The sequence below is a fragment of the Cupressus sempervirens genome, chromosome 3 (genome assembly GCF_028749045.1).
Source record: "Cupressus sempervirens isolate cs-2001-9-10 chromosome 3, ASM2874904v1, whole genome shotgun sequence".
Taxonomy (NCBI): domain Eukaryota; kingdom Viridiplantae; phylum Streptophyta; class Pinopsida; order Cupressales; family Cupressaceae; genus Cupressus; species Cupressus sempervirens.
The window spans coordinates 450705476-450728422 of record NC_143120.1 but is presented as its reverse complement, the minus strand read 5'-3'; the positions used below and the strand labels follow the sequence as shown (position 1 = coordinate 450728422).

The window sequence follows — 22947 nt, the reverse complement described above, 5'->3', positions numbered from 1 at the left end:
TTCTATAAAATACTAGATTCAATCTATTCAAAATTGTGTCTATAGGATATAGTTTATTTATATGTCAATAATTACTTATTTAATACATTCAATATATATATTAATTAATTATTCTTTTATTCTATTTATTGATTATTATTGATCAATATATAGTATATGTTTTGATTAAGTAAAAGCAGGTTTTAAAGGACCCGAAACCTATACAACATCAGAGTTCTGGAAACAAGCAAGAGAAAAGAACTACAGAGAGAAGAAACCAAGACCAAGCATGAAACAAACCTCAGACAACAAAAAGTGGTCACAGAGGACAGTGCTGGAAAAAACAGCAAAAGTCCAGCAAAGGAATAGCAATCGACCAGCTAAGGAGTATTGATCAGATTCACAGCCTGGTCCACCAGAGAATGCATGGTTTCAGCAGCAGCTTTGACCTCCTCTTTCCTACTAGTTTCCTCAATCTTCTTTGAATGGGCCCGGGTACGCATACTTGGTGCTTGAGAATCAGCCCCCAAGGGAGAATCTTGGTCTTTACCTACCTCATTCTTCTTCAGGAAGGTAGAAACATTTTCCACCATCTACTTAAGCTGTTTGTCCATGTTGCCTAGTTTGGATTCAAGTTTTGACACCTTCCCTTGGACACTGCTAATATCCTTGTCCATAACCCTCTGTTTAGCTTCCAACACAAGAATCTTATGCATCAAATTTTTAACTTATTCAGCATTTCCTATGACCTCCGAGAGCTTGTCAATATGCTGTCCTAGGGTTCTTAGCAGAAACATTTTATGCTTTAAGATGCCAATGTCCTTCCGAATAGAGCTCGGGTTGCCAAACATACCTTTAGAAAACCCTAACCCACTATCACCCCCTTTAGATTTAGATCCCGGCTCATCAATATCAGTATTAGAATCACCTTCAACTTTCTTAGATTGACCTGACACCGCACAAGCTTCCTTTTCCCCTCCAGGCATTGAGCCAAAGGCTCATCATTAGAATGCATAGACACTCTCTCATCTAGACAACCCTTACCTTTACCTTTACTGCCTGCCCTGTTTTTGATGTGCTCGCAAACAATTTCTTCAACAAAATCACTTTCCCTCTCCCGGTCAGAATCCTCCTTCTCAGTATTCTTCTTCTTTTTCTTATTGCTGCCACCGAAACCAATTTTAGGGCTAGCCAGACCTCCTTCAGCCTCATCTTGTGTATTAGAGTCATGGCCTTTTTCTTGAATACTCCCTTTAGTATCTTGATCTTCCACTTTAAAATTCCTTGGTTTCTGGATTTTTTTAGATTTGAGCACATTCATGATCAAAACCATAAGCCCTTCATGGCATACATGTTCCCCAGTTGGGTCATGCTGAATGGCTTGAGTAGAAATGGCAAGAGATTGCAACAGGTAGGAAAGAAAATTCACTCTAATATTATGTCTAAAATGGTTTGCAAGCACAAAGTGATAACCATACAATTTGGTATATCTACCATACAAAGTTAAATATTCCATGATGACAAAGAAAATAAACTGCCACGGATGAGACACAGAAGCCAGATTAAAGTAAGAAGTACTTATCTTAACCAGACAGTTTCTTTCCTGTTCAGTCTCAACAAAATCATCAATTGCCTTGTCCGATATCTTCCTTTCCCTGTAGAAATTCATCCCGTCCAAATCCAACCCAGTAGCCTCCGCAATGCTCTCAACCGTAACCTCCATCCTCCGATTCGCGACCAAAATCGAGCCATCCTTCCAAGATTTTACAAACTGGTGTGTGATAGCAGGATTATTTCCTTTAAGTCTCTCCTCCATGTAGCTGGTAAAATTGCCACGCCTGAGGCTATCCCAAACCTCTAGTTTATTCTTCCATTCCACACAACTAGGTGGTTCGACCCGTTTCCGCTTTCCCCCCATAATCTCTGCAACAAACACCCTAATTTGCTCTGACTGAGAAACCCCAAACTCTCTACAAGATGAAGCTGTAATATTCTGGGCTATTACCTACAGCAGTTCAGATAAATTCCAAAATGTTCTGACCCTGAATTCTAGCAAATGCTGTGTAAATTTTGTGACATAATACTTCCAAACAGTTCACAAGTTCCTGTAGTAACTCCCAATTTTGCTAAACATTCTAATGTAATTTAAAATCCAGCCCAGTTATGAGATAACAGAGATAAACATTTTGTGAAACAATTGTCCAGTCTTCATTTCTGTCCTTCCCATGGAAAATATGAGTTTAAAATTTTGTTACTGTTAATGCACTAGCGCTATTATGAGATGATTATCATTAATGCAATATAGACTCAATATGAAAATTATTTGAAGGCACAATCCATAGAATGAACAATTAAGTGTTGACTCAGTTCTGTACTATTAGATTTAATATCAGAGCTTTCCAGGTTTCCACAAATTACAACAGTACCCCTCAGGTTTGCAATTTGAATGTGAATCCGGGTATATTTTGATGTACAGGAATAAATAGAAAAAAATAAAATAATAATCCAGTTCACAAACAATGCATGGAATAGACTTAAGGAGCCAGCATTACAGACCTCTCATCAGTAGGACTGCTGGTAATAATCTTGCCGTATGGAGCCGACTGAATCACTATGCCATCAATGACGTAGACCCAGTAATTAACCCTCCTGTCTTCTGCCGAATCGTGACTCACGATGACCTCCTTTACAATTTAAAATGGAGCCAATCTGTCAAGAGATTTACACAAATGCTCACAGCTACTGGGCGTTAGAACTTTAAGCAAAGGTTAAACCCAACCCACTCGGCCCTCTTTACAGTAGATGTATCAATACAATCACAGTCCAGGGATCACAATGGTTATCTTTATCACTGCTGTCGGGCTCGTATAATACTCAGCAATGTCCTGGTCCTGTTCACATGAACTTCCTTCTCAATTCTGCGATATTAATAACCTCCTTGCCACGAAATACAATGTGCAGGAAAACATTCAACCCAAACTCAAGCGGATACATTACCTTTCTCCGGCGCCCTAATACTCCGACCCTCTTACATGCGACTGCCTGCTGAGTGATGTAACTGCCGTGCCCTGAGTGTAGAATGCCTGTCTAAATCAACCCACGAATTACATGTACTGGAAAAAACTAGAAGCTTTTGAAGCTAACTGTGTATTTCCCCCTTTTTCTTATACCTGTGAATAAAATTCTGCCCTTAAAACTATATCTTCCATAAATTCTGTAACTCACTTATTTTGCTGATTGATGCCCAATTTCACCCATCTACAAATCTGAAGAGCTTGGGGTATCGTCCATCTCTTTGAAATTTCCAGACTAGAGGGTTTTCGTCCTCTAAGTCCCAGTTCAGTCACATTCAAGCAACCAGTAGTTTAATCAGAGCATTTAATATCTTTCTTTTTGTGTGTTAATCCCAATGCAAACATGTGCATATATAGCCTCGGAATGAGGGAAAGTACAAAGCACAAGGAATGTGGGATTAAATGACAATTTCGTCCTGTAGTCACTTAAAGCTATTATAAAGTAAATAACTTTTAAAACATTAAAGTGACTTGGCTCTGCTTCATTTAATAAGGTTTTGGAATAAATTAAATTAAATTTCTCACTGTGACTAGAGAGCATCCTGCGTGAAATTGATATTAATCTATCCGGATGTGGAGATAGATTAATTCTGCTGCCTGGAACTAAAATCGAGAAGGGGACATGATAGAAGCTCTGGTTTCCTCACACTGAAGAACCCCAATCACCTTGCAATCACCACAACCTAAACACTGATAGAAAGAAGTAACCCATAATCCGTGTGAGCTGCCCACATTTCCAAAAATAATTGCCCACTTCACTACAAAGTGGTAAAAAAAATAATTCCCTGACAGCGTCATTATTAAAAGATGTTTGTTGGGATTTCCATTTGTCATGCTTGACAAACTTGCAGCCATCAGCAGGTAAAGTGGCATATGAATCCCATATGATTTTTTGATCATTATAACACGCCACATTGGAAGCCCAATCGGCTGAGCCATTTGCTTTCCTATAATTATGGTAAATAATGCAATTTTGAAAAGAATTAATAATATCCCCAGCCTTAGATATAATGTTACTATTTTTCCATGATGGTGGGTATATCTTCTTTAAGCAATTTATAATGTTGAGGGAATCACTTTCAATCCAAATATTTACCAGATTCAAGTCTTTGGCATACATAAGACCATAAAGAGCAGCTGAGGCTTCCGCAACGTGATTGGTTTGACACCCCAAAGGTATAGCCATACCACCAACAAAATCACCATTAGAATTCCTAATCACCACTCCATAGCCAGTAGTGCCTGGGTTCCCTTTTGAGGCCCCATCGAAGTTCAACTTAAACCAATTAGTCGGAGGACAATCCCATCTAGCACTTTCCCTTGGGTTAGGATCCTTTGTATCTAGAATCAGGCTCCTTATATTCCAATTATTCATCACCCCAACATCCCAATCATTAGAAGGTTGCTGTTCCTTACTGCAAATTTTGATATTTTAATGTAGGAGGACCTTGATTTTATGGAAAACCTGAATAGAGTTGGATTCCACTCCTCTGAAGATCCTATCATTACGTTCTTTCCAGACCCCCCAACAAAGATAAGTATAAAATCCCACAATTTAATAATCAGAGGGTTCTTAGAAGGAGCTTTCCAAGACAAAAAGAACAACTGGATAGTAGCATGAGGGACCCAGTCCATATTCATTAAGTCCCAAATTTTATCCCAAACTTCAGTAGTAAAGGGGCAATGGAGCATTAATTGATCCACCGATTCCTCATCATTCTTACAAAGGACACACCGATTAACAATGAAGAATCCTCTCTTCTTGAGACTATCAAGGGTTAAAATTTTTTTTTGCAAAAGGATCCAAAAAAAGATATTAATTTTAGGAGTCATACCTTTTACTCAAGCCATTGCCTAGCAGGGAACCTCATAATTTTCAAAAGAATTAGCAAAAGCTGACGAAGTAGAGTACACACTAGGATCCTTTTTCCAAATCAAAACATCATCTTGAGGGTTCAGACAATAAGCATTCAAGCATTTAGCGAGCTCAGCAAGATTCAAATCCACGCTAAGAAGATTCACCCATGAGTCATTCTTCTAGTAAATACTAAACAGAGTACCAAACTAAGTCTTGCACTGCTCTATAAACCCATTCCATCTTGGATCCTCACAGAGGGGGTAATCCAAAATCCAAATATCTTCCCAAACTAGTATCTTTAAACCATTTCCAGCCTTCCATTTGACTCCTTTCCTTAAAATGTGTTTAAATTTATGAGCATTCTTCCAAATTTGAGATCCCCCTTGATCAGAATCAGAAAGAAGAAAATGCTGAAAATCAAAGTTATTCCAATTATATTTATAATTCTATATATTCCTCCATTCCCCCTCTTCCTTATGCCATCTCCAAAGAAGTTTAGCCAATAAAAGTTCATTCATAAAAGAAATCCTCCGAAGCCCAAGCCCTCCCTTCCCTTTGGGAATGCAAACATTCTCCTAGGCAATAAGAGGAAGTCTCTTTTTAGTCTCCATACCTGTCCACAAGAAAGTTTTGTGTATTTTCTCAATAGCAAGTGCAAACTTTCTCGGGATTTTAAAGACACTCAAAGCATAGATCGGCACACTTTGGAGGATAGATTTCAAAACAATGACCTTCCCAGCCTGACTAAAGAGGAATCCCTTCCAGACAACAAGTTTCAAGTGAATCTTGTCAATTAGAGAGTTCCAAAAAATATCAGGGGGAGATAAATGCAAAGGTAGCCCCAAATAAGTTCCAGGCAAGGATCCACTTTCACACCCAATAATCCTTTTAATCTTTAATTGTCTAGCCTCACTAACATTAATAAAATAAATCACACTTTTATTCCAGTTAATGGTTTGGCTAGAAGCATCCCCATAGTTAGTCAAAGCCTTCTTAATATTCCTAACATTTCTCATCGAGGCCTCCCCCATGACAATAGAATCTTCCACAAATTGCTGATGCAAGCACACTAGAGCAGAGGAGGAAGGGCTAAGACCAACAAAGTCTCCTTTAACAACCATATTATTAATAAATCTTCCCAAGCATTCAGCCAGGATAATAAAAAGAATAGGAGAGATTGGGTCTCCTTGTCTAAGGCCCCTGGAAGCTTTAAAAAAGGAGGAAGGGGAACCATTAACTAGAACAGAAAAGGAAACCGAAGAGATAAGCATAAAGATAATATCTGTGAATCTCTTATTAAAGCCAAACGCTTCCAAACACCTAAGGAGGAATTTCCAGTCAACTCTATCATACGCTTTAGAGAGATCAAGTTTAAGCAGAAACCCTTCCTTCTTAGACGCCACAAGAGAATGAATGTTTTCATGAACTGTAATTATGGAATCCAAGATCTGCCTGCCAGGTACAAAGCCATTTTGCTGACTAGAAATAATAGCTGGAAGAATGGAGAGAATTCTGAGAGTCAGAACTTTGGAAATAATCTTATAAAAAGAATTGCATAAATTGATAGGCCTAAACTGATCCAAACTATCAGCACCCGACTTCTTAGGAATAAGGGCAATGAAGGTCCCATTTAACTCTCTAAGGATGTTTCTTGAACCAAAAAATTCCTTAACACCATTACAAACATCAGGACCAATAATATGCCAAAATTTATGAAAGAACAAGAGGGGAAAACCATCAGGACCAGGGGCCTTATCACCCTCAAAAGAAAAAACAGCCTTAGAAATCTCATCCGAAGAGGGAATGGAAGTCAAGACTGAGTTCTGAGCTTTAGAAATGCAGGAAGGAATATTGTCCAAGAACATTTGTTGCTTCTCCATATTCAGGTTTGGGTCACACTGCAGCAAGCTACCAAAGAACACCATGGCCTCCCTTTTAATGACATTTTCATTATTAGTCATACCATCAGCCGTCATGAGTTTGGATATTCTATTAGCCATCCAATGCTTCAAGGTAGTCATATGAAAGAACTTGGTGTTTCTGTCACCTTCTTTAAGAAAAACTTTTCGGGAACGCTATCTCCAAAAGGTCTCCTCCTTAGAAATGAGATCATGAAGTTCAACTAGTTTATTACTCTCCTCTTCCCTAGAGACCATCTCATAATATCTTATTTTGAATGTCTTTAAACTCCTCCAATATCTTGGTTTTGTTCTCAAAAATATTACCAAAAGTAGTTTTATTCCAGATTTTAATGCGTTTCTTGACATTTTTCAGTTTGGCCGCCACTCTAAACATAGCTGTACCCTCGACATCAATATTCCACCACTCTTGAATGAGGTTCTCCAAATTAGGATGAAGGGTCCACATTTTTTCAAATCTGAAAGGGAAATTCTTTTTAAAGCTAAAAGGGGCAGCAGAAAAGAAAATTGGAAAGTGATTAGAGCCCACCCGAACCTAAGCATTAAGAGAGCATTTAAACTTCAAAATCCATTCATTGTTGATAAGGGCCCGGTCCAGTCTAACCTGAATAAGATCCTTACCAGCTCTTCTATTCGTCCATGTGTACTCAACCCCATGTAAATCAAGATCATGAAGCATGTGGGAGTCAATAAAGTGCATAAGATCTAATCTATTGTCCAAAATGGACTGATTACCTCCCCTTTTTTCAGATTCCTTTAGGGGGGTATTAAAATCCCCTATCACCAACCACTTATCCTTAGCAAAAAGCTTTCTTTGATTAGAAATTTCTTCCGACAGAGCTTTCCTCCCCCATTTAGTATTAGGGGCGCAAACATTAGTGAGAACCCAACTAAAATTATCCTTAGAATTAACAAAACACACATTCATCATATTTCTACTTTGATAAATGAGTTCCCCTTAAATCCATTTGTTAATCCAAAACACTGCCAAGCCACTTGAAGCACCATCAGAGTCACTTCCAAAAATCTTTCCTCCCTTAAAGATAGAAAGGCGTTCCACCTTATCTTTGAGCATCTTAGTTTCTTGGATAACAAAAATATCAGGTCTATTATCCCTAATCATATTTTTTAAAATATCATGTTTGTAAGGATTATTTAACCCTCGAATATTCCACAGTATGATCTTCATAGTTTAACAAAATGTTTTGAATCGAGGATAGTTCTCTGACAACCATCAGCTATGCTCTTAATAGCCTCAACTATTCTTTTATGCTGATTAGAAGGTCTACCAGCAGAAGATGGCGAAGACCCAACATCACCATTCTTGATGGCGGCACTACCATTCTTAGATAGACCAAACTTACCCTTAGAAGGCTTGGAATCAACTTTGGCTCCCTTCTTGTTGTTATTCACTGGGGTAAAGTTCTCTCCATCTTTAATCCTTCTGCCTCTAGATTTCTTCCCTCCTGTTGTCCCACAGGTCCCATAACTATCCTTTTTCATAGCTACTTCCTCAACATGGGATATAGTGAGAATGTCCTCAACCACTCCACTAACAAAGAAATTATCCTTCACAACAGGGGCTCGGGGTAAAGTCTCCTTGTGAGAACCATCAGAAACCTTAATCCTATCCTCTGTAAAAGGAATCTCCAAATCTGGAACCTCTAGAGGATCCAAGGAAGGGGTAGCCAAATCAGCCACTGTTGTCAAAGGTAAGGCAGAACTAAGATCCTTTGAGGGACCTGACAAAACAATATCCTCCCCATCTTGATTTCCCAAGTCAGATATCTCCCCATTCTCCTTTGAAATATCATGCGATACTGGGGTATCTTGGTGGGAAACAACATCCACACTAGCCGCATCCACTACAACCTCTGGATTGCTAGAAATTTCCTTATGAGCTTGGTTCTTAGTAGGAGAAGGCACCACAATAGTCACCACAACAACCTCTATAGATAGAACATTCTTTTCCCCTACTAAAGCGCTTCTTCTATCCAAATGAGCAAGGTCCTTTGAAGGAACAGGCCCCACAACTTCCTTATGACCTTCCTTGGAGATTTCCAAATGAGCTTGGTTCTTAGTAGGAGAAAGCACCTCAACTGTCACCACAACAGACTCTTTAGATAGATCTTTCTTTTCCCCCACTGAAGAACTGCTACTATCCAAATGGGCAAGGTCCTTAGGAGGAACAGGCCCCTCGACTTCCGCCACTGTCTCTTTAGGTTGGGCTTTTTTTACTCAAATTTTCTTACTCTTCTTAGCATTCTTTTTAGCTTTTCTTAGCCCAGTGACCCGCTTTCTTGCAATGGAAGCATGCAAAAGGAATAGATTCATATTCAATCCTTTGGTCCCAAACCCCAAGTTTAGATTTTAGAGCAATAGATTCCGGGAGGTCTATCCCACAGGATACTCCAACACAAAACCTGGCAAAGTTCAATCTCCTCCTAGAAACCGTCACCGAATCTAAAGAGAGAAGTTCCCCGAAGGTGTTAGCTATGCCTTTGAAAACATCTTCCATTCAAAACTCAAGAGGGAGACCATGAAGTTTCACCCATACAAGAGCTTGAATAGCTGAATCATCTAGGGAGTAAAGATTGGGGGCCCATTTCTGTAAAAGCATGGTATGCTTCCCCATAACCCAAGGACTACTACACAAAATATCTCTCTTATCCTCATCACAAGAGAAACAAAAAGAAAGACAGCCTATAGCCATAGCAAAAATATCCACTTGACCCTTCAAACACCATTTTCTCTGCACAAAAGCCCGTACATCTTCAATATTAGGTCGTGCACCAATGAAACGCCCAACCAGAGTTGACTCCATACAAGAGATGTTTCTATCAATAATTTGATCAGGAATCTCAATAGAAAACTTACCTTTCTCCTTCGCTGAAATGTCTTTAACCGGCGGAAAAGCAGATTTTCCTGCGGGTCGAATCCCAAACAAGCTAGACCATTTTTTATTCTGTTTGGGCACCCCCCCGCATCCGCTAGGAACCTGCCATCATTCGCATCCCCAGAGTTGCCATCATCCCCAGATTTGACAGGGAGATTCCCAAACTGTTCTCTAGGTACAGGGGGATTCAAAATCCTATTCCCGCCCGAACTCTCACCGCTCCCGCTCGCCATAATATATATAGTATGTGTTACTAATCCCCTTATTATATTTAAAATATATAATAATAAATTATATTATTATTTATTCTGTTGTTAATTTATTTATTATTAAATCTTATAAATTTGGGGACATGACAGTATCTCCTAAAGTGGCAAACCTAAATAATAGAAGCCGTCATTATTAGGGAAGATATTAAGTGTGATTAAGAGTGGTAGTACGTAATAGAGAAGGAGATATATAAAAAGAGAGGATACCAATAAGATAGGGTGATTGGAGATAGAACCTAATTTATTAATAAGAAGATTATTTTAGTAGAACAAAGTGGGGTAAGTAATTGGAGATAAAAAGAAAGCATACCAAGTGAAATTGTTTTATTATTAGAGAAATTGGTAACATTAAGTACACCTTTTTTGCATATAGAGTAATTGTCTTAGATATAGATATATTATTTTAAAATCTTATATACATTGGGAATAGAAATAAACTTCGCATATTTTCAAGTGCCAAATATATTTGAAAGCACTCACAATATATCATTTCCAAATTGCCAAATTACAAACTTGGAACAATTGAATAGTGTATCCCAAGTGGGGGCACTACAGTGGTATCGGAGCATAGTTCCTGCCATCCTGTAAATTGTGGCTCAAGCAAATCCATCAATAGATCACAGAATGGCAAAACAACTAGCACAACAATTAAGAAGCTTCATGGAGCAAACTAAAGAAAGGTTCGAGAGAACATACAAAATGGTCAAAGACATACAAAAATTGAGCAATAGTAATAAGAACAAAAGACCTAATCCAAATGCAGCGAGGGATACTCATTTTAATCATTCAAAAAATGTACCTTCTACACAAGACCCCTTTCTTCAAGACACCCACCCTTCATTCCTTCCAAGTGAAGAACCAATGATAGACCACAAATAGTGTGGAAGAAATTGCACAAATGTATGCAAGGATGGACCCAAAAGTCAGAGACCTTATTCCCTTTAAAGAATACTATGAAATCAAAATATTGGAAAATAAAAAGGAGAGCTATGTAAATAAAGATCTCAAAACAAAGATTAAAAAGGTATTGCTACCATGCTTCGATGGATTAGGGAATGAAACTACTCAATCATGGGTTAAAAAATTGGATACATACCTTTCTTTTAGCCCTATGATAGAAGAAGGTGCTATCAAGTTTTCTATATTCCATTTAGCAAGGTCAGCCCACAACTGGTGGCATTATGGTTGCAAAACTCTAGGCCATAAACAAATCACTGCTTATAATGAATTCACATTAAGGCTTATTAATAGATTTGATGATAAGGATTTTGAATGGTATTTCCAAGAATTAATCCACCTGAAACAAACAGGAACCATGGAAGAATTTTCCTGCAAGTTCCTATCATTATCAGTTATGATTCTTGATCTTTCCCAGAAAAGACTCACTTCTATGTTCATAGAATTACTAAAAGCCTCTACCAAAAGCTCAGTAAAACCCCTCGAGCCCCAAAATTTGGAGGAAGCCATTAGGAAGGCCAAGAAGCTCGAATCAAATTTCCCAAAGGAAAAGAATGTTTTGAATAACATACAAAATAGATGTGAGGAATCAAGGAAAGATGATAAGGGAAAGAAATGTTATTTCTGTAAAGAGCAATGGCATACAGGACATCGATGCTAAGGAAGAGATGAAATAATGAAGAAAGGCATATGTTTGAGATGCGAAGAACCATGGGAACAAGGACACAAGTACGGGAAAAGGAGCCAAATCCATTGAATTGAAGCAACGCAAGCTTAAGATAACACCATGTAAGAAAATAAAGAATGATCACGAAGATCTCGATAATATCCAAACAGATGACCAATGGAAAGTTAAGGAGGTTTAGTCCTAAATATGACAATGAACTAGGGAATGGTGTGTGTTAGTAACACAAAATGAAAATTAATATATTTATGTAAATTTAAATTATTGTAAAATAAATAAGGACTTTTTATTAAAGACATTCTTGGTGAATGTCAAAACATGGTTTCGATTCTTGGTGAGTGTCGCCATTCCTGGTAGAGGACGTTCTTGGTGAGCCTTGCCACTCCTGGCAGAGGATGCTCTTGGTGAGTGTCAACACTCCTGACAGAGTATATTCTTGGTGAGCGTCACCCCTCCTGGCAGAGGACATTCTTGCTGAGCATCACCCTTCTTGGCAGAGGGCATTCTTGGTGAGCATCGCCACTCATGGTTTAGGCATTCTTGGTGAGCATCAAAGTTGATCAAGGACATTCTTGGTGAGTGTTAAAGCTTGATCAAGAGACATTCTTGGTGAATGTCGAAGTATGGTTTAGACTTTCTTGGTGAGCGTCAAGGCTTGATGGGACATTCTTGGTGAGTGTCAAAACATGGTTTAGGCATTCTTGTTGAGTGTCCAAACTTGATCAAGAGGTATTCTTGGTGAGTGTCAAACTTGATTATGGTCTTCTTGGAGCAAGGCAATTCTTAGTGGAGAACATAAGTGCTATAACAAATAAAGATAAGTTTTATCTTTTGAAAATTGTTCTTAAAAATTTTAAATTGATTAATATGGTGAAATATTTTCATAGTCAATAACTCTAAGAAGGTATCACAATTCTAACTTAAGTTGAAATTGTCATTTCAGGGTTAGTGAAAGTTACAAGGCAATAAGATATCAGAGGAGTGTCAAAGAAACCCCTTACATTGAATTGGTGATTGCTTAAGGACTAGCAATTTTGGGAAAGGTGGACGGCATAACCCCTCCTAAATTAGAAACCCACAATTATAAACGATTGAAATACTAAATAAATATCTAGTAAAAATATATTATCATCATATAATGTAACTTATATATATGAATGATAATTATTCAGCCAAATGAAGGAATCATCGAATATAATCAACAAATATACTCACATTGATATAATCAACATGAATATTTATATATGCTCTATTTTAACTATTCAAACTCAATTACTAATAATATATCCTGTCCAAAACAATCAGAATATTAATAATAATCTCATTGATATATATATCCCAATGGGTTGGTGGGGCCAAGTAAAATGAGGTGATGTGTTTATTTTAATGTAGCCTTTTCTTAGAGCAGGCCCCCATGCATTTGCTTAACTTATTTTGGCTAGCAGCTGTTGCCCAATTTTTTTAGGAGCAAATTGTGAAGCTAATGGCCCTATGGTCGTTATATTTTGCTGCTTATTTTTGTAGCAGACATCATAAATAGCATGTTTGAATAAAGTAATTGATAATGCAATTCAAAAATAAAATTTAAAGAGAAAAAATAGGAGGAAAAAAAAGAGGGAAATCAATTTGTGGTGCCATGTCTGATTTTGTCCTATTTTTTCTCAATAAGCAGCTGCTGCTTATTTCAGCCACCCCACCCCCTTTCACTCCCAGCTTATTTTTCATTTTTAAGCCTAGCTGCTCCACAAAAATAGGAAAATATTTTAATTTATCCTTTTCCGCTAATTAAATCTTTGCATGGGAACACTCCCATGGCTTAAAATTAGGCAGAATCTGCCTTTAAGCAGCCCCATGGAGACATGGGGTTATAAAGCCGCCAATCCCCTAATCCCAAGAGGGACCCACATGATGGGGGTTGACGTTGCACGCTAGATGCACAACCCCATACTCACAATCCCATACTTATAGCCACGTGGGTCTAACATGGAGAGGCATGCAAAGATTTATCATTGGATGATTAGGCGGAGAATAAAAAGGCAGCCAAATATTCATAAACATATCCTGCCAAGTGACCTGGTAAAACCCGCTGACTAAGCATATGGGTTGATTTGTAAGGTGATAAGGGAGTGCTAAATAACAGAAAGTGAAGGACCGATAAAGGGGCATTAAACCTATTAATAAGTTAAAAGGGGGGTATCTCTAAAGTAAGCGGGAAACCTAAATAATAGAAGCCGCAATTACTAGGGAAGATATTAAGTGTGATTAAGAGTGGGTAGTACCCAATGGGGAAGGAGATATATTAAAAGAGGGGGATACCACTATGATAAGGTGATTGGAGATAAAACTTAATTTATTAATAAAATATAATTTTAGTAGAATAAAGTGAGGTAAGTAATTGGAGATAAAAGGAAAGCATATTGTGTGAAATTGTCATTTTATTAGAGGAACTCATAACATTAAGTACACCTTATTTTGTGTAATAGTAATTATCTCTCACATATAGATATATTATTCAATAATCTTATATACCTTCGGAATGGACATAAACTTCACATATTTTCAAGTGCCAAATATATCCCAAAGCACTCGCAATATATCACTTCCAAATTGCCAAATTATAAACTTGAAACAATTAAATAGTGTATCCCAAGTGGGGACATTACAGGACATGTGCTGCACCAGTCAGGTTGCAACATCAGACGCTCTCGTAATGCTTAATCTTTAGTTACTCAGGGCTGTGACCCCCCATCCCCTCTGGTGTTTTTGTGAATATTTTTCTTGTTAGCTCGCTTCTATGATTTCAGCTGTAGGAGTAAGATTTGGGTTTTGTTCTGTTATTAATAGTACTACCTTGTACTGTGGTGGAAACTTTGATTGTTATAGGCTGCCTGACTGTGGTCTATGTTTACTTACTCTTTTAGCTCTGTTTTAGGCTGCTTTTGATGTTTATATGCTGTTAGTTTGCTGTGTCTGTATACCCTTAGGCAGTGGTTTTGTAAGGGTCAGCACCCTAGTTTTGCTGCTGATTAATATCAAAAACGTTATACAGTACTCTTAGCACTCTCTCATTCTCTCTATGTTGCTTTGTATATGCATAATGTCTTGTTTTGTATTGTTTCAGGGGCATTGGTGTCATTGGAGAGCAGCCAGTTATACTTTCTGGGACTAGTTTTGAGTATTCTTCTGCTTGTCCTCTTGGAACTTCAACTGGAAAGATGGTACGGTCAACTAAATTATCTGCAATTCATTTCTGAAGTTTTAAAGTAAGTTTAAAAAATATTGATGTTTACATGCATTACAGGAAGGTGAGTTTGAGATGAAATATGTGGACAAAGTCAATTCAGATACTTTTGAAGTTGTCATTGGTGCCTTTGCTCTCTCTGTTGACGGTGATGATGATTCTCCATAAAGTTATACTACATACATGAGTAGCAAAGAAGTTTTTGTAGACTTGAAATTTCATAAGTTATTTTGCATCCGAGTTTTTTGGTCAGGCCAGGGCATATTTTATGAAACGAGAACATTCTCTATAAGCGTAGATGATCGGAAGAATTTTTAGTTTGTAAGTTAGATATTGAAGGGGTTTTGTAGCTAGAGTGCATAACATGCAGTTTTAATTTATATTGATTTTTGTTTTTAAATGATATGGGAGTTTATTCTTTATTCACTTGTCAAAAGGAGATAAGTGAATGTCAACATACTAATATAGACCATGATTGCTGCTTTCATCTGTAGTATCACTTCAAACTTGTAAAGTGAACCTTGAAACAGAATCTGCTCTTTTCTGATATTCAAGTGCTTTTGTGGTTGAAGAATTAATTTTCTTATGTTATTTGCTTTCTTTTTTGGTAATGTCATGGAAGAGAAGCTTTTAGGCATTGTGTTTGATAGTGCAGTAGAAATTCTGTTCACCGCAAATCTTATACCAATTTTTTTTTTCTCAGATCTGTTCACCAATCAGACTTCATCAATGTTTAAGGTGGTCATATGTTTTTTGTAGTTTCATTGTACTTACACATATAACATGTTTTCCTCGTTGAAGTTGTCACATCATTGTGTTTTTCCACAATATGCAAGAGTAAAATAAAATTTAAACAGTTTGAGAAACCAATTATATCAGATAAGTTTATATCATTTTATAAGAATATTGAAGACTACATCAAGATAAGGCAAACTAGATATATATGAAATTCAGATTTTCTTTGATTTGTTTAGGTATAATCTCATCATACGTCAGATGAACCTTCTGGGGATGGTCTTTTAAGGTCGATAGGTTCTATAACTTAGAGATGAGATAAAAAAGTATATCCTATTTTTAATTAGCTAAGCAGGATTTTGAAAGGGCCTAGAACCTTGTACATAGAAGAATATAACATGAAACATCACCAATCACCAAAGAGCTACCGAGAGGAACAGCTAACAGACTAAAAAAGGCAAAGCATTATTACAAAAATCAACCAACCCCATGTTAGGATGCTTCAAAAAATTATTCCAATGATTTTTGCTTTCAATACAGTGCAAGTATCCTTCTCTCCAAATCTTTTATTCTCGAGACAAGAAGTAATGAGAAAATCATTAGGGGGTCCTTTAAATCTCGACGCTTTAAAGTGTCCATCAACGAGTAGTCTATACAGAAATTCCTTTAATAATCTTGTTTCTTAACCTCCTCATTGGAAGAAATAGGCTTCTCTATAGAAGCTGGCATTTGTTCCTTCTCTTTCAAACAAAGGGAGGTTTCTTATATTTCAAATAAGTTTGAGGATGACAGTACCACAAGAATGGCAAATGACTAGAGGATATATTCAATCTGCTGCTCTGAAACTCCAAATTTTGAAGATAAGTCAGTCTGAGTGGGGAGCACTTGATTTCTCTTAAAAAATACTTAGAATCTTGCGAATAGAAAATGCTTCATGAATTTAGTAATCATATTCATAGCACAATACTGCCTAAAAGATTTGGAAATCATCATTAAATTCTTTTCATTCCAATAATCCAAAGGCAGCCCTAGGAGGCGAACACAGGAAAAGCGGAGAACTAATTTTCTAAACAAAGATCATTCATGTAATAACCTCAACCGGTTATAATTTTGTCAAACACCAAATTCTTCTCTAATTCAGTTGTTTGACTTTTTATCAAACACTTTGCAAGCAAGCTTTGATACCATTGTAATATCCTTTTCAATTCTGTATTAAATTTTCTGATTTCTCAACTTGAGAATTTCATCAAACACTTTGCCCACAAGGGATATATTGCATATCTGATTTCTGATTTCCTTCTAAATGCCAAACTTTAGTAATATGCTTGCAAAGAACTCCAAAACATCTAACAAATGTTTGTGTTTGTGTTTGTATTTTTTTTTTTTTTTTAAATTTAAAATAATTTTTATAGTTTTCTGAAACATGGAGCATAGACTATAAATGACAAAATATGCATCTACATCAATAAGACATTAGGGCAACAAATTTTGATGTAAAACTCTGATATAAATAGATTACAAATGATTTCTAAATTCTTACACATGCCCTAAAATATTCAACTTTGTCTTCTATGCAAAACAAATGAAATAGATAGGAACCACGAAAATTGGTCAAGGAAATCTAGATTTTTTACCGTAGTGAGTTCCTATAGTAGCAACGCCATTGCAGTGAATTACTGCAACATATCACTGTAGCAATGACACAGTAGCAGTGTTATTGTAGCAACAATACTGTAGCAATATTCGACTTATTCCTTCAATCTTACTCCACAAATCTGGCCCTAGGCCACAAATCTAGCACAATGAAAACACTGATTTGTCTTTTCCAACAACTGCAACCCTTGAATGGTCTTTCACCAATATGCTCGAATAAAACACTTGTACAATGTCCTCCCAATACCAAATTCACTAGGCATTTCACCGGCTCAAATGGAGGCACACAAAAGAACTATGTTCTCTAGTGGCAAATGTTGAAACCCTTGGCTCCACACAACTCATCAAATGTAAATGACAGTAATTAGATGATAAGAAAAGAACCTTGCATGCACTTTTATTCTTTCCTTGTGGGAACTCACTTACTTTTCTCCCTGATGTGGGGTAAAAGATATAGTTCCACTTTTTGATTTTTTAAAAGTGACTTAAGTTATAATATAATTAATTATATTATAACTTAATAATATAAGCTCAAAATTTAATATTTATTTTGGCCAAATAAATATTAATATCTTCAATATTACTCATCTTCTCATGTTATCTGAACTAGGAGTTGACATGACCAAGCCACATACGACCATACCTTATTCCTAAAAATAGCAGAGGTCCATCTCGATGATTCAACACTTACTAAAAATAGTAAGTAGAGCAAATGGTGTTTGAATTAAGCCAAACGAAGACCAAATTGAAGTTCACCGAATTGTGGAGAAGATAAGACCCTATTAAGCCAAGCCATTGCCTCAAAAGACCCTCTACCCACAATAATTAGCCTACAAGGATCATAATAATAAGCTAATATCTAAAACTTTGATGCTGCCAAAAAATGGGGACATTATAATTTATGCCTAAAAACCAAGGGCCATCTAAAAGAATCCTAGAGCAATCCTCTAGACAAGAAAAACACAAAAGAGATGATCGTTCAACTTTGCAGTTACTTCAACATGGCCTCTTCCAAACTTGGGGAGCCAAAATCTCATAGAAGAATCTCCCAACAAGCAAGCACGTAAGCTAAGTTGATGACTCCGCAAGAAGGGAATCATGCATATCAATTTGGAAGTGCTTCTCTTCAATAAACACACCACATACCTTTGCATAGAGATCCTCCAAAACTGTAGGGGTTTAATTAGGGGTAGTAAGAGTTGAGGATAATAGCCACATGAGTCCTAACCAACACATCACAGTCTAGATTAGAAACATTAGCCACAAGGGCACCAAAACTCTGAGCCATTTCATCATAGCAACATTATCTACAAGTTTGAAGCATCACAAAACATCCAATACATGGAGTTCCACCAAAACCCAAGGGGATGGAAAATAAACAATAGAAGGAGGTGAAGTAACAACACCATCCTTAAAAGTCTCAAATTGGAAGCCAATAAACCTCCACCATAGACTCCTCGACAAAGTTTTTCACCCTTAGATGGGCATCAAGGAGGATATCCAGAAGAAGATCATTCTCTTCATCAATCATATCATCCATAGGAAAGAATCCTTAGCTCCATTACCATGAAAATGCAAATAACCATTGGTTCCTCCTGAATATTTGCCCAAGCATCATTCACATCTACAACATCTTCATCTACATTTGAATCTTTTTCAACTACTGTCATTGTCGCTATTGAATCCAGTCCACCATACCTTGGGTTTTCATATGATGACTTTGTTGTGCTTGCTACGCTTATCTAGTCAAAAGATTGCAAGGATATACTATAGCAAGGCTACATGCTCTTTATTCTTTCTATGTGACATCTCAACCATCCAAAACATACATTGGATTCCAAAACTTATAATCTCCCAGCTTCCTTTGCACACTAAGATGTTTGTAACAAGGATATTTTTTAAAGTTATGTAGCTAGCATGGTTAAAGATTACTTTTAGTAGTCTGTACTCAAGCCTCGTTATCTGCTTGGATTAAGTGGTTGACGACATACTTTTCGGTTGACAACGCAATTTGTTTTTGTTTTGGTTCATGCTTTTGTTGTTAATTTCTCATAACTAAGTTACAGATCAATTGCACAATAAATTCACAGAAAGAAGCTCTATTTGATATATAACAATTAACACTCTGGCTTAATTAACTAAAACTAAATAGTGGAAGCAAAATAACATAAGCCAAACACAATTAGATAATAACAAAGATATACCCAGGAAACCCAGCTTAGGGAAAAACCTGTAGTGGTTAGATTTTCTATTCAGCTTAAAAGCAAACTTTCTCTTCCAGAATACAATAGAGTTTTCTACATCAACTTTACATATATATAGCCCAGTTGCTTTACTTAACAAGCAAGGAAATGAACTTTCCTTGCTTTGTTTGGCTTTAAAACACATGAAATCACTCTTGCTTTATGCAACCTCAAACTCATAATTATCCTATTTAAAGGGAAAAAAAAAAAAAACTAAAGTTGTTGCTAAACATCCAACTCGAGTTGTTTTAAAGCAATTCCACCTTCCAAGCTACACAAAAAATAAAAATCAACACTCCCTCTTAGTGAGGAAGGTGATCTGCACAACACCCAACTTATCCCTGAAGAATACAAACTTATTCTTCACCAAAACCTTTGTCACGATGTCTGCTATCTGTTCTTTTGTAGAAATGTACCAAAGTTTTACTATCCCATTCTCCACACAATCTTTGATGAAGTGATTGTTGATCTCAATGTGCTTGGACTTGTCATGAAACACTGGATTCTCCAAAAGTTTGATGCAACTCTGATTATCACAATAAATGACTATAAGATCTAGCTTCTGATCAAAGTGCCCAACTAGAAGTTTACGAAGTCAAATAGCCTCACATGTAGCCATAATGACAGCCATATGCCCAACCTCTGCAGAACTTTGTGCAACTGACTTTTGTTACCTGATGTACCAAGAGACAACTCTTGATCCCAAATTGAAACTACACCTTGAAGTGCTCTTCCTGTATTAACAAGCCTTTTCCTATTTGGGCAACATCAAAATTTACGCCCAAGATTTGTTTGTGTGTTCGATATCTTTAACAAACACGGGCTAGCGCTACATAGACATGTTGGAACATTCATTAAAGCCATCAACCCTACAACATCAAAAGTACATTTGTATTCAGGCACCATCTATTTAATTTTGATATTAGAAGTTTCAACACAACTTTCTTAACTAAAAAGTAAAGTCGTTTCATTCATCTTGCTACTAACAATGTCTAAATCAAATAGGTATAAAATACCAAGACAACCAATCATTCACATATCAATTTCAAGAGAAAGCTCAAAATACACACTCAACTTCTCTTTCTATGCAAATCATACAACATGGCACAACTCATCTAACCAAAATTTGTTAATGTTCATGGCCATTATTGGTAATGTCTCAACTTTTCTTTCAGAAGGCACAACTCATCTATGAAAATTTTGAAAATGTTTTGATGATGCACAAAGAACATTGACACCAAAATCAAGAGTAGCAGGCTTAACAAAAACACTTATACCTTGGACAACACTACAGGCAGGCAGAAGGAGATAACATTTACATGAGTGGGGACCTAACAAAATGCATGAGTGCAAAACTTTCACATGTGGTTTTGAGAGGCACACACTTGAAGTTAACAATTTTTTTAAATATTATATAGTGAGTCCCTCTAAAATTTCTAATTTTTTAGATCTTCAAAGGATTTTATGATCAAGAAAACACAGTGCTAAAAACTACAATTGCTGAACAAAAATTATACCAATAGGTCATTAAAATAAATGAAAAAATAATGGTACTATTAGGACTCACCTTCACAGTCGTGCTACATTAATATCCCTCATAGTGAGGTTGATATATCAAGGTCCTTTTACAGTGAAGCAATTTTTCAGATCTATAAAGTTTAAGTTAGTAACAGGTTATTTTACGAAACACCAGTTCTATTAACTCATAACCCTTCTACACTTTGTAGCTATGGAATTGTACGATCATTTTTTTTTCTTCAGATGAGAGAAATGTGCAAGGCTGAGTAATGATTCCAACCTTCAACAATAACTTCAACCTTGGATAATATCGCACCTTCAACAATGAGAAATATGCAAGGCTGGGTAATGACTTCAGCGTGACTAAAAATATCTTGAGGCAAAACTGTAGTACAAATTTGACTCTCAACTTTCTACAAACACCTATTTTGGATAACATTATAGGGGCCTAATTTTCAATCTGATCTTACACAATTAGATTTAAATTGTCATAGTTTTCAATAGATTTCTAAGCACATGATTTGAGCTTCAATTGTAAAATATAAAAGCACCGAATGTCATCAAGATCATAGCAAAGAAATAGAAAAAAAGGTACATAAAATGATAAAGTAACCATATTTATACAACGACCATATTTTATAGAAATCATATTTAAAGCTGATAAAGCAAGGAAAATGTATTTAAAGTTGATTAAAATCATGGTCAAATGTCATGTTTTAAGCTGATAAAAATCATACGGGCTGTCACAAGGCATGCTATGAAGCAACCAAAATTAAAGGTGACTATAGATTGAAATAGTTTTAACAAAGACTGTAGAGTCCTCCATACTTAAGTAGTATGTATTTGAATCTCTCCCTTTTGGTCATTCTAAAAAAACCTTGTGCTCTTTTAGTTTCAACCAAAAGTGTATCATACGCCTTTATCATCAAATCTTCACTAATTCTAGGAATGGCTTTGAGGGCATCATAAATCTTCTCTCCAACAAATTCAAAATCCTCTTCGTCCACTTTGACAATGTAAGGCTTTAACATACCCTCATGGATCTTATTCATGGCTTCACAAATGGTGTCCATTGGACCAACCATGCTCTCCTTCTTCCTCTTTTCCATCCTTGATGAGGATAGTGATATTATATGTGTGGCAGTTGTAGTTGATGGTTGGATTGAACATCATCATCATCCAAATGACCATCAAGATCAACTGGTATATTGAAATCCCCATCATCATCTAGATTGAGGGCCTCATCCATAAAGTGCCCTTCTTCTATCTCTTGAGCTGTGGCAACTATAGTACCTTTTGCCATGTCATTTCCCACAATGATGGGTAACTCATTATTGTAGTATTGGAATGGATACCTTTTATACACTTTTGCATTTCTGAATTCTCTCCTCTACAAGTTGGAAAATGATTGAAATGGTTATTAGTATTTTAATACTAACTTTGCAATATAAATTTATACTTAATAAAATGAATATTAAATATCATTTTACTTTCAGAAGCTCATTCCAAACACTATCTTCAACATCTACACATTGTGTAACTTCATTCCAAGAAAAACCACTTGTATTCCTCAAATCTTTCATTACTCAAAATCCCATCTTCAAAGTTTCAAGTTTATTCTTAAAATTACACCTGGTTAGATTTTGCTTTAGTTCTTCATTGAACCACCTTTCAATTGATTTTCAAGCTTCTTTTTTAAATCCACCTTCAGCTTTTCAACAAAGTTGGACTTGCTCTAGGAGTAACTCAAGGAACTTGTGCTCCATACCTCTAGTCCATAGTACTCTATTAGAAGTAGGTACATTGCTGATTGACATTTCTTGAGCCATGTTGATTAACATAACTAAAATAGGTCAAAAATACTTAAGCATATATTGTTGAGTATATTAGTTTAAAATAACCTTATACGCATGAATAGAA

General features: G+C 36.4%; 1 protein-coding gene across 1 annotated transcript in view; it reads left to right on the top strand.

Annotated features, from left to right (window-relative positions):
* Window positions 1-15456, top strand: part of LOC149567013 (uncharacterized) — a 72602-nt gene extending 57146 nt beyond the window's left edge. The window contains exons 5-6 of the mRNA XM_089820219.1: window positions 14759-14855; window positions 14939-15456. Of these exons, the coding sequence (XP_089676345.1) occupies window positions 14759-14855; window positions 14939-15046 (205 nt within the window). The 3' untranslated portion in view covers window positions 15047-15456. The remainder of the gene's footprint in view (window positions 1-14758; window positions 14856-14938) is intronic.
* The last annotated feature ends 7491 nt before the right edge of the window (window positions 15457-22947 follow it).